We start from the raw sequence: 12,703 nt of genomic DNA, 5'->3' as shown, positions 1-12,703 counted from the left end.
ACACTTTCCAGTTGTGGAAATCGAACCCACGGCCTTGGACTCAGAAAGCAGGGTCGCTGCCCACTGCGCCAACGGGCTTTCTGAAAGACTGAAGTAAAAATAAAAGGCGGCCTTATCGCGAGAACAAATAAGTGGTGTAAAATTATTATAACCTACCCATAAATATAAAAATTACATCTATATATATATATATATATATATATATATTTTATATATTCAAATTGATATTTTGTTTATTTATTTCAGATAGCAGAATACCAGAGTGGATTAAATTATAACAAAAAGTAGAATTTGCGATTTGTATACCATATTAGTAAATGGAGTCCATTCCACGACAGCTGGTCATATTATAAAAGTCTTATAAGGTTTAATCATCTCAAAATAATTAAAGTAACGAAATTTAATAATAAAATTAGGATCTAACTTTCAATTCTTCATCATTTTCAGTGATCATCGACCAAAGTAAGTTACACAGATCTAAGTAAAAAAAACAGAATAATTTTTAATTTTAAAAACAAAACTTCATTTGTTTTACATTTGCCCGCGTTAATTACAGTTTCTTCGTAGTTACAAATCGTAGAAGCCGTTTGTTTATTGTGATAAAAAGTATGTATCTCCGTCCTTTCAACTAACTCTTTGCCAAAAATCAAATTGATTGACTGTTTAGTTAGATCGTAAAGGGAGGACAAACTAACAAACAAATAAACAAAAATTCTTTCGCATTCATGATAAAAATAAGGATACACGATAACATTGTGGATCCTACTAAAATACAAGGTGACAAAATAGATTTGAAGTCTCTCTACTGAATAACTTGTCGATGCGGTTGCGTTAAGGCAGCATGAGATTTGCAAAGCAATTGACCCTCTGAGTACAGTCCTTAACATATAAAATTTCAAACAAATCAAAATAAAACCGTGATCTTTTTTATTTATAATTTTTCTATATGTTTATGTGGTGTACAACAAAAGTGAATTCATTCATTCATTTATAATGAAAAACAGAACGTACGACTTTAAAACCAGGTAAATAAGGTTAATTTTACTTTGACGTAACAGTTTTGCAGTTAGGATGTGCAAATCTTATTTAAGTACTAAAAATACAGCTTTCGCGGAATGGAATTTAGTAAGATACGATTGAATTAGTGCTTTCCAATGTGCCTTCAAGGGTTATTTAGGTGTATCATAGTGCAATATATTATATTCAGAGGATATTCCACCGTAGACTTGATATTTGTGATTGTTTTAAAAGTACACAATTTAGATATTAATTATAAAGTAGTCTCTGCGGTGCTATGCTGTAACATTTTGACAGTTGGCAACTTGAAGTTGGAACTCGATCGCTATCTGTCATCTTATACGTTCGGCCATTTTAAATCGTACGCATTATGTTAGTTGGCCTAACTGAAATAACTTATAATGGCGCAAAAAGCGTGTAAAGGAATTCAATGGTGCCATTTATAGCACATTTATAGACATGACAGATGTCTCTTAGAGCTTATCTCATACCGCTCAAATAAGATCGTGCGATCTGTACGTGTCCTCTGTGTGTGTGAGGGTTATTTCTAAATAACATACTGTGTCGATCAAAAAAAGGGATCAATTTTCCCACGGTCAACTACGTGAATGAGAAAACAGACAGACTGTCAGAATTTGAAAACTTTGTGTTTAGTTTATGATGCAGATTCTGAATATCAAATGTATCGTTGGCAGATAGCGCGAGAATCGCTTTTATGTCAAAAATATTACAGCATAAGCCTGCTGGTAAGGGAAGTTGTAAGAAACAAATAATGGTAAACGCAGATGTGGCAACGCCGTAACGCTACGTACCTTACGCTTACATACGTAAATGTCGACTTTCATATTGCTGATATTATGTTTAAGAACCATCACCACAACACTACGTAAGAAAAAACTATCGTACCATTGAACAAAGTACCGGTAAAATTTTAACTTCAATATTATAGTTAAAGTAGAACAAAATGGTCCCGAACATCAGTTATTTTGAAATTAGAGTAACAAAATATTTTTTTGGGTGTGTTATCAAAAACTAGTTAAAATGTTGTCCTGATGTCTAGATTGAGATGTCCAGTTATTGTACTTGCTTAACAATGTTTATGTATGCGTGATTGTATTCAAACTTACATTTCGCCCTGCGGGTACAATTCACCTATTGATTATCTATTAATGCTATAAACAATACATTTTTGAGAACATTAACATTTACAGCTTAAAAGAAAGCATAACATGTTGGCATATAATAATAACAGTAAGTGTGGTGTTGACACATATGTGATTACCTTAACGAACTATTATTAAGGTAAGTCTAGACTACGTAACAATATTATATACATCTAGAGCTGGTCAATTCTAATAAAAATAGTGCCAATTTTGCTGTTAAATAAATCTTTATCTGCAATCTGTTTTCAGACAAACAAAAGCACAGCACAGCTCGACTTCGAGTCCTGTCAGTTTTGTTTAGAGATTTGTGTACAATAGAATTGGCGCTATTATCACTTTATCTGGGTGTCCGTATGTGCCTTCAGTATTGCTAACTTTGTTAAGATTTAAGACTGTTTTAAAAATGTAGACACATTTTTAAAACATATTAAAATGAAGTGTGAAATAGTGTAGACTCGCCTTTATGAATTGTATTTTTTATTTATAAGAAAGAATTTATTTTCACAAGAAAAGTGTTCAAACAACAATCTGTTAGAATATGCGCGTGAAAGAATGACGACCGATCTATTATTTCAGGGATGGACGATTTTTACCATGCAAAGATTGGCTGTAAACAATTTTTTTATCTGCGTCTACGTTTTATTTATCTAGTGTTTTTCCTTGCCATAAAAAGGCCACTTTCAATTCCACAACATTCCATCGCAATGAAATTACTCGCACCGATTAGAAAGTGCATGCTATAAATCATATTTTAGTAATATATTTCGCTATTGTTAACAGAATACAACGTGTAAATTAAAACCGAAATGATAATTTTTGTGTAAACAATTGCCATAGATTTTATTTAAAGAAAACAGATACAGCCCTTATATCACATGTAAAAGTAAAAATCAAGTGACTTCCTGTCACTTTATTAGGTACGCTTCGCGAAGCGTAGGTACTATGCACGTGTCGGTCTTTTTTCTTCAATAGGGTTGTCATAAATATAAACTTCAAATGTTTTGAATAGTTCATATGTATTCACGCTTCTTTTGATTTAAAATTTTTACATGGCGATTCCTTATTTACGAAATTACGAAATACTGTTGAATGGTGCATAAGTATATTTCACTTATGCACCATTCAACAGTATTTTGAAATTTCGTTACACGTTGTATGCCGTACGTACAGTCGTTGGTTACCAAACGTTAACTGAATTTCACTTTGCCCAGCCGCAAAGTGTACCCGGGCAGAAATGCAAATTTTATAGGCTTCTCTGTAAAAGACACATTGTATTGTGCTTGTGACTAAAACATCTTATATATTTTCTATCAATGCATGGCTAAGTCATTTTTGAATTCTTGCAATGTAATATGTTGCGTCCGTCGAGATCTTTTACATACGAACTACATACATAATTAACTAATATTAAATAAAAAAAATTAACTGTGATTACTTTGAGATGTTAAGATAAATGGATTGTACTAAAAATGAAATATTTATTACAACATTCCTATTATTAATAAAAAAAGACTGGTTTATGACAGTTTTGGTATTATTTAAAATTCAGTATTTTTTTCTTACTGCGAGTATAAATCCAACAGTATTTAAGACATTCCTAGATAAATATTATATTTTAAAATTTATTGTTTACATAAAGAATTCTAATTATATGAAAAAAATGTATTTAAAGTACAATATATTAAGTACAGAGTTATCGTGAGTGCCTTTTTCATGCCGTATAGTACATGACTTTGTGTTATGCTTTACCAAATAAAATTATCGATGAAATATTTTTGAGTTTTTTATTATACCCACTAAGCCTTGATCACCAAACTCAATACAAGTGCATTCTTAAGCTGATGTTTATCAAACCTGATTAGATTGTTATAGTATGAGAAGTTTACCTTTAATGCTGCTAACATTGGGACTAAATACTCGCAGCAAAGGTGGCATGCCTTGTCAGCACTTTTGATGAAATACTAGGCAAAAAAATCGGGAGTGTGACTTTTGAGCTTGTGTATTTAAAATTCTGTGCGTGATTGCATTATAACGTGCGCTCGAACTGAAAACAGCACTCTTTGGCTTTCTTGATACATATCCTTTATTAGCAACAGTACTGCTGATTTTTAAATTAAACCCTGGAAGAGGCATGCACGTTTTATGGGATATTCGGCAGAAAATTTGGAAGTTTGACTTTTGAGCTTGGGTAGTAAAAAATGTGTGCATGCTGGCGTACAAACGTGCATTCGAACTGAAAGCAGCACTCTTTGGCTTTCCCGAAACATATCCTTTGTTGGCTAGAGCCTTTTATTTGAGCAAGGGTCCCTCCCCCCTTGAACAAGACGCGGGAATGCCATTTTATTAACGTTTCGCGAATCTCAATACCAGGAGTGTAGGAATGGGAAGAGATTACGCATGCAGGAGAATGGCGCATTCTTAAGCAGATGTTTATCAAAAGTGATCCGATGGGAATATTATGAGAAGTTTACCTTCAATGCTGCTAATATTGGGACTAAATACTCGCAGCAAAGGTAAGGGGCATACCTTGTCAGCACTTTTGATGGAATACTAGGCAAAAAAATCGGGAGTTCGACTTTTGAGCTTGTGTATTTAAAATTCTGTGCGTGATTGCATTATACCGTGCGCTCGAACTGAAAACAGCACTCTTTGGCTTTCTTGATACATATCCTTTATTAGCAACAGTACTGCTGATTTTTAAATTAAACCCTGGAAGAGGCATGCACGTTTTATGGGATATTCGGCAGAAAATTTGGAAGTTTGACTTTTGAGCTTGGGTAGTAAAAAATGTGTGCATGCTGGCGTACAAACGTGCATTCGAACTGAAAGCAGCACTCTTTGGCTTTCCCGAAACATATCCTTTGTTGGCTAGAGCCTTTTATTTGAGCAAGGGTCCCCCCTTGAACAAGACGCGGGAATGCCATTTTATTAACGTTTCGCGAATCTCAATACCAGGAGTGTAGGAATGGGAAGAGATTACGCATGCAGGAGAATGGCGCATTCTTAAGCAGATGTTTATCAAAAGTGATCCGATGGGAATATTATGAGAAGTTTACCTTCAATGCTGCTAATATTGGGACTAAATACTCGCAGCAAAGGTAAGGGGCACCTTAACCTTGTCAGCACTTTTGATGGAATACTAGGCAAAAAAATCGGGAGTTTGATTTTTGAGCTTGTGTATTTAAAATTCCATGTCACCAATGTTAATCTTCAATTTTAAATTAACGAAAAAGGTACACGCCAAGTGAGCTCACCACGTTTGTGTACCGAGAAATATATTAAATATTAATAATAAGACTAAGGTGTGTACTTTTTGGTTTTACCCCATTTAAAGTCTTTCCTTATCACACATACTTGTGTTTACATCTGAAGAAGCTATTTAATTTTTTATAATCTGTGCTCACTAACGTAAAACGGCAGTTTGACATCTGCTAGTTGGAAACACTTATGAAACACTGGTCTTTGGTTGAAAAATATAAACAGGCAAGGCAGCTGGTTTGAGCAACGCTGGTTGCTATTTACATGTACTATTTTCACGTTCATGGTTATAAATGTTTTCATAAATATATTTATTTGAAATTGCACACCTGGTGCGAACACAAATACGACCATTATTTAGTCACTAAATAAATAAATTGTGTAAAACTAACATGTGAAAATGGAACTAAAAGAGCGCGCGGTGCTGTTGATTTTATTTCTTATCGCTCCCGTTAACTCGTTACCTTACGACAGTAAGTTAATCACTTAAATCATGCTAATGCATTTACAATTGGAAGTAATAACTCAATCCTGATTGCAAGTAGACTACATTAAAATAATGCAAGCATTTTTTTCAGTTCACTGGCTCAGCGGACCAACTACGATAGAACGCGATTTTGATCATTTAAAACGAACCGTAGATATTTACTGTTATACCGGTACGCCGAAGGACTTGTTTACTTTATGGCAAACCGTCAAAGTAAGTTAAACACAAATTTATTCTTATAAAGAAATGTACTTAAGGAATGTTATGCAAGTAGCGTTGCCAGGCGTCCGGATAAAAGCAGACATAGGCTTTTTGATTACGTTGAAATTTTAAATGGAAATATACTTATATTATAAATATGAAAATGTTTTTGTTGCATAAGTTTGTTTGTTTCCTGTTTGATGCAACCACTGTACCAATGTTGAAGATATTGAGCTTACATCCTGTAGATAGATGATTATTATGAATAGACATTAGATACTTTTTAGCTTAGAAAAATGATTCCAGAAGAAATTTTAAAAAATTTATTAAATGTATAGCTAGTAATAAGCAAAGCCGTGATAGCGCAGGAAGCTTTGATAATGCAGTGGGTAGGAGCTTGACTTTACTTTCGGGCCAAGTTTGAATCCCAGCATGAACCTCTAATTTTTCTAAGTTTTGTGAGTTTTAAGTAATTAAAAAATATCACTTGCTTCGTCGGTGAAGTAAAACATAGTGAGAAATCTTGCATGCCTGAGAGTTCAGTTCAGGTATATGGAGTCCATCAATCCGTGCTGGGCCAGAGTGGTGGAAGTCCTTAACCCCTTTTCACTGTGGGAGGAGACCCGTGCCCCGCAGTGACCCGGTAATGGGTTGATATGATGATGATGATAATGATAGCTAGTAATATTTTACAGCTAGTTTCAGAATAAATAATATTATACAGTAATTCTAGCTGTTCCGTTTTGTACCAAATGTAGATGTAATGTTTGGCTTCACAAGGCTACCCTTGGTCTTGCATTAACAAATTTTGTTGTTTCATCTTTCTAGTTCAACATCAAAATAAAAAATGATGAGTTCAGTCAGTATTTGGGTGACAATCCTGAACAAGTATACAAAGATTACAAGGATTACGAAGACAGCTATGGCTGGACGGTCATCAACCCTTTCCAGAAGAAGTCTAAGACCCTGTCACTTGATTTGTTCACTTCAACCTGCATGGCTGTTAACACAAAGGAGAAACACAACATAGAGTTGCATATACAGAGTAAGTAATATAACAAATGCTTCTTGCCTACTTTTTGTTGTTAGTCCAGAGTTTTTGGCCATGGCTAATTAAAACTAAGACTCGCATCCAGTGAATTCTGGTTGATGCCACTTAGAAATCGATTAGAAGGTTTAGTACAAACAAGTGATAAAAAAATTAAAAACAATATTAAAATTTAAAATGTAAATAAATCAAACTACGATTACAAATTTTAGCGTTTCAACCAATGCTGTAAAAAAGCGACATCCAAGTGCTTAGAAAAAATTATTAACAAAAAATGCACTTGAATGTGTTTTTTTTTTTCTTTCTTAGATTAACTTTTTAAAAATGACCAATCTTTTTTGCGTTATTAACTTATAGTACTAGTAATATTTAGTATAAGTTACTTATATATATAATTAAACGAAACTCCCGTATCATTATGATAATTTTAATTAATAGTGGCTTGTGTAAGATCTATAATTAAGTTTATCAATTGTAACAATTTATTTATAGCTGTTTGTTTTCCAAAAAAAAAAAAAAAGTAAGATGTGCGTGCTGGGATTCGAATTCGGCCTCCCGAAAGTGAAGTACCACTGGGCTATAACCGCTTCATGTGATTGTTGTGACTGAAAAGTGTTATTGATTTACTGACTATAAAGCGTCTGCTTTGTCTTGATCTAGGGGTGGACCTCTGGCGGGTCCTCATGATGGTAGCAGGTGTGGCGCTAATATTCGCATCGCGTGCGTTGAGTGGCAACCCTGTTTTCTTCTACTTGTGTGGAATAGTTGTGGGAGTCTCCGCATCGTTCATGGTACTGGTGTACTATGTGAGCAAGTTACTACCCAAGGTAAGGGTAAAGGGAGAATATTCTATAATACCAGCCAGACCCGGCCACTCTTTGCTGTGTTCAGTCTGATGTTAATCTTATATTATTAAACGAGCAATTCTTGTATATATAATATATATATATATATATATATATAATATTATTGGCATCTTGGAATCGGCTCCAACGATTTTCATGAAATTTAGTATACAGGGGGTTTCGGGGGCGATAAATCGATCTAGCTAGGATTCATTTATATTGGAATCTCGGGAAAAAACGGCAAAAACTATTCTTTTTGAGAGATTCTGATACGTGCGATGCGTGAACGGTAAACGTTACGCCAAACGACGGAAGTATGTAGTAAGTATATCGTTATTGTCGGAATTGTTGTTTCTTCAAAGTTCTATAAAATAGTCCGCGACAACATACGAATATTTTATAAGTCGGCACATTCGCGGACGAAGCCGCGCGGGTCCGCTAGTTATTTTTTATTGATGCAGTGTATTATATATATAGAGCTAATATATAGCTTGCAAAAGCTTTCTGTTTTTCAGACGTAATACCATATTTGTATATATAAAAAAAAAGGACATGTTACTTGCGTCTAATGCGAAGTATTGTTCATAGGCAATAATTTTTCATCTTACCCATCGTCAAGTATTAATAAATATTTATTTCTTTTTTATAAATTTAAAATGCATATAAAAATTTTCGGAACTGACAGGATTTGAACCTGCGACTCTCGGGCAATCGCGGCCTGAGCGCTTACTCCTATTAAGCTACGGCTCTTCTACCGTCGATGCCGAAATTAGTATATGCCTTTCACATTAGTCTTATAGCGACTGTAGCGTCATCTAGTAGGAAACGTTGCAGTTTCGATCTACTTTTTCAAAGGTTCATATTACAATGAAACACGTTTGAAACAAGAGATAGCACATTGCTTTTTTATATATATATATATTTTTTTTTTTTTTTTAATAGTGTTTTTACCTAAACTTGGAGGAATTATTAAGTTTATAAAATAAAAAAAAAACAAAATTATAAAAATATTTATTTCTATTTCAGAAAACCCTAACGTATGGGATCTTAATTGGAGGTTGGACGGTCGGCGTGTACCTCTTCCAGCAGGTGTGGGAGAACGTAAGAAGCATTGTGTCAACGTACCAGACCTACTTAGTTTGGTACACACTGCTCATGGGCTTTATCAGCTTTGTTGTGTGCTATAGAATTGGGCCGCCGAGGAACCAGCGAAGCAAGAACCTTGTCATGTGGACATTGCAGGTGAACCATTTAAGTCTAACCATTGTAACTTAGCTTTAAATATTTATTTATACTTTTAAAGGTTTATATTAACAGAATAATAATTAACTGTAATTTATAGGGATCACTTTTTACATTTTAATGCATGCTGTGATAACCTGTAAATTGAACATTTACTATGTGACTTATTACAAAAAAAGAGCAAGTTTTAATGTATCTACTGTTGGTTGTCCATTATAAATAAATAAATAGACTAAAACTTTGTTCCTATGAGGAAGCTGTTCCAAAAATATTCCAGTGGTAGAGCTTTTTTTGACCGAGCTATTCCGGGGTAGTACTACTACCCCATGCTTATATCTGTTGTCTAGCAGCATTGGTTTAATTAGGCGTGGCTATTGGTTATATTACAGGCACATTATGCTAACATTCTGGAACACGATTGACTTGAGAAGTCTGTTCTGGAATCTTGTACGAAAGGATAATCCCTACTAATATTATAAATGTAAATGTAAGTTTGTTTGTTACGCTTTCGCGCAAAAACTACAGAACCGGTCCTCATGAAACTTTGTACACATATTCTTGGAAGTGTTAGAAGTAATATAGGATACTTTTTATCCCGACATTAAGCTCGGTTCCTTTGGCAGAGGGGATGTGTGTTTAACGATTTTAATTTAATGCCACATCATAAAACAAAATCAATCGCAGACGAAGTCGCGGGCAACATCTAGTAATAAATATTGGATAGAAACAGGCGCTAATTTGCGGAAATCCATGATATATTATGAAAATTAAGCTTAATTTGCTATAGTCAGCGAAAAGCAGGAGAATAAACTACTTCTATTACGGCGTAACAAAAACCCAATCGGGTTTATCCGTACACCTATATACCGGGTTTATACTATTGTTGCAGATAGTAGGTGTATTCGTGACATTCTTCAGCAGCCAGTACCAGGAGGCGTCAGCGGCGATTGTTATTGCAGCCCTAATTGCTAAACACTTTCCGAAATCACTTCTGCTCTCCGTACAAGGATATTGGTGAGGGACTGGAATTTGAAACTGCCATTCTTTAAGTCATATCCATGAAATTTGGTGTTTTTGTTAAGAATAAACAAACATATACACATAATTTGTTTAAAGGAAATTGCATACAATTCTACAATAAACTACCCATTGACATCTTGGAGATGTCTCTTAAAAAGTTCAAAGTTTGTAATAAACGTAAGCTCCTTTATAATATAAAAGTCCTATTATATTATAAAGGACTACGTAATCAATAAAAATGCATGGGTGTCAATTATTGCTCTGGCCAGGTTGCTCTTCTAATAATTTCAAAAGTCAATGTGAGATGGTAATAACAAAAAAAAATACCCGGCTAAGTTTGTTGTGGGCTTCTTTGACCAGGACGCGTTTGGAACCCTCGTAGCTTTAGCTTTAGTTTTAAGTTTACGAATATGGTTATCACCATCATCCATCTCACTACCGTGTAATACTCATATAATGTACGCATCAAAAGTGCCACCTATGGGCGTACCTGTAATAATGTACCTGTAATGTAGTAATAATTATTTGGAATGAGTACAATAGATATAAAGAATAGTGGTTAGTACACTTAGGTGCACGTTTCCACGTTCATCCATCAATGCCTGTGTTGCTGGCCGCTGCAGTGACGTACACGTCTCTCTATACGTTTCCGTCCGTCGCAGGCATCGCCGGTTCCCGCCGAAGCCCCGGCTGCTCTCGAACGAGGAGTACTACGAGCAGGGCGCGCGCGAAACCAAGCACGCTTTGGACAGCTTGCGCCAGTACTGCTCCAGCCCCGACTGCGCACAGTGGAGCATCATGCTTAAGCTGAGCGACTCCAAGCGGTGAGGCTGCTGACCTCGAGCGTCACTTGACTTCCACTCATCGTCACCATCATACCAACCAATTCACTACAGGGCACGGGTCTCCTCCCACAATGAGAAGGGTTTAGGCCGTAGTCCGACACGCTGGTAGATGATAGCTTAATATAAATTTACTGGAAGATGGTGATAACAAAAAAAAATTGGTTGTCTGTAAAGTCGGCTTACTGACGATAGTTGAACGTGACGATGTCGTGAGAAAATACTGATGGAATGGTTGCATTTTTCAAAGGAAAATTTTAATTTTATTTGTTTGATAGATATTATCGTTGCTATAAACAATTGACACTGCATTCACTTTTCGCTGCACTTCATCCTTGCCGAAAACATGTTAATGTATTATTGTATAGAAGCTGTCCACGCGGACGCATAGCTCATTCAAGTAGGAGAGAGACAGATGTCGAACGCGGAGGCCGACTGTGCCTCTTTGTCGCTCGTTCCGCGCTCTCGCTTGCACTTCAAGCCTTGAATGGAACGCCTCAGAGCGAGGTAACGCCGCATACGTCATGTTTTTTCGTGCGTGCAGCCGGCTCCATCGAATTATAAGACATTGTCACGTCAAAAAATAATTACCGGGCTAAGTTTGTTGTGGGCTCTTCTTAGACCAAGGCGCGTTCGGAATCCTCGTAGCTTTAGATTTAAGTTGGCGAACGAAGTTATCACCATCCCGTTACAATTATGTAAACAAACATGTATGAACGCATCTTATGAATAAGTGCCTGTGAAAGGCATACATGAATAAAGAAATTTTGAATTTGAATTTGCTGGCCCAGAGCGTATTGCCTATCACACGCTTTTGAGAACATTATGTAGAACTCTCAGGCATGCAAGTTTCATGCAGTTTTCCCTTACCGTTAAGGCTAGTAGTTAAAAATATAAGAGTTAGAGTAATAAAAAGAAAAGTTAGAGGTGCTGGGATTCGCACTAGGCCCCCGAAAGTGAACTAGCCACAACAAGGCACAAAAGTGAGGCCAATTTATCTGCAGACCAAATGTAAACAAACAAACGACAGGTCGTTAATATTTTAGAAGTTAATTTAAGTATTTCAGTGGTAAACGACATATTTTTAAAACACGACTGAAATTAAAATTTATTTTAATTTTAGTTTAAAAAAAAAATTGTAAAATTTTGTTTACCCCTTCACTTGGCGGAGGACCTGTAACTTTTTTGTTTACATGTGGATGAATTGGCAACGCTATAGAAATATTGTGTACGCGTCGACTTGTCGGTGCGAACGTGGCTCCGAGTTATTTTTATCATTACCAAATAAACCCTAAAGTGCCTATAGTTTAGGCCTTTAAGGGTTTTAGCACGGGACGACTGATTTCACTTTATTTGAGCACTTCTTTATTTATCGCTTTGCATTTTAAATTCGCTTACTTGATGTAATATTCGCCCACTCAGTATTTCAATTAATTTATTTGTTCGATGTATAATAATATTCCAAACATCATGCTAGGTACTCTAATGCCAGTTTTCCTATCGACAAACTAGGCAATGCCTAAATAAGTAACGCCTAATCTAAGGAGATTCCTAGGCGTTTTTTTAATATTTATTTTATT

The 12,703-nt window shown here is 35.4% G+C and overlaps 1 protein-coding gene across 3 annotated transcripts in view; it reads left to right on the top strand.

Moving 5' to 3' along the window:
- LOC120626464 (myosin heavy chain 95F) overlaps nt 1-12,703 on the top strand; it is an 89,822-nt gene that overhangs the window by 75,487 nt on the left and 1,632 nt on the right. For 2 of the 3 annotated variants that reach the window (XM_039893991.1, XM_039893990.1), the window contains one exon: nt 247-3,954. Coding sequence is in view for 1 of the 3 variants with exons in the window: in XM_039893992.1 (XP_039749926.1) it covers nt 1,329-1,360; nt 2,016-2,038; nt 6,005-6,138; nt 6,955-7,171; nt 7,835-8,001; nt 9,046-9,261; nt 10,151-10,275; nt 10,944-11,105 (1,076 nt within the window). In the remaining 2 variants the exon portion in view is untranslated. Of the gene's footprint in view, nt 1-246; nt 3,955-6,004; nt 6,139-6,954; nt 7,172-7,834; nt 8,002-9,045; nt 9,262-10,150; nt 10,276-10,943; nt 11,106-12,703 lie in introns of those variants that run through there. The other variant, XM_039893992.1, reaches the window with a different exon arrangement.

Source organism: Pararge aegeria, chromosome 9, assembly GCF_905163445.1.
Source record: "Pararge aegeria chromosome 9, ilParAegt1.1, whole genome shotgun sequence".
NCBI classification, from domain to species: Eukaryota; Metazoa; Arthropoda; class Insecta; order Lepidoptera; family Nymphalidae; genus Pararge; species Pararge aegeria.
This window is presented reverse-complemented; position numbering and strand designations above follow the sequence as displayed.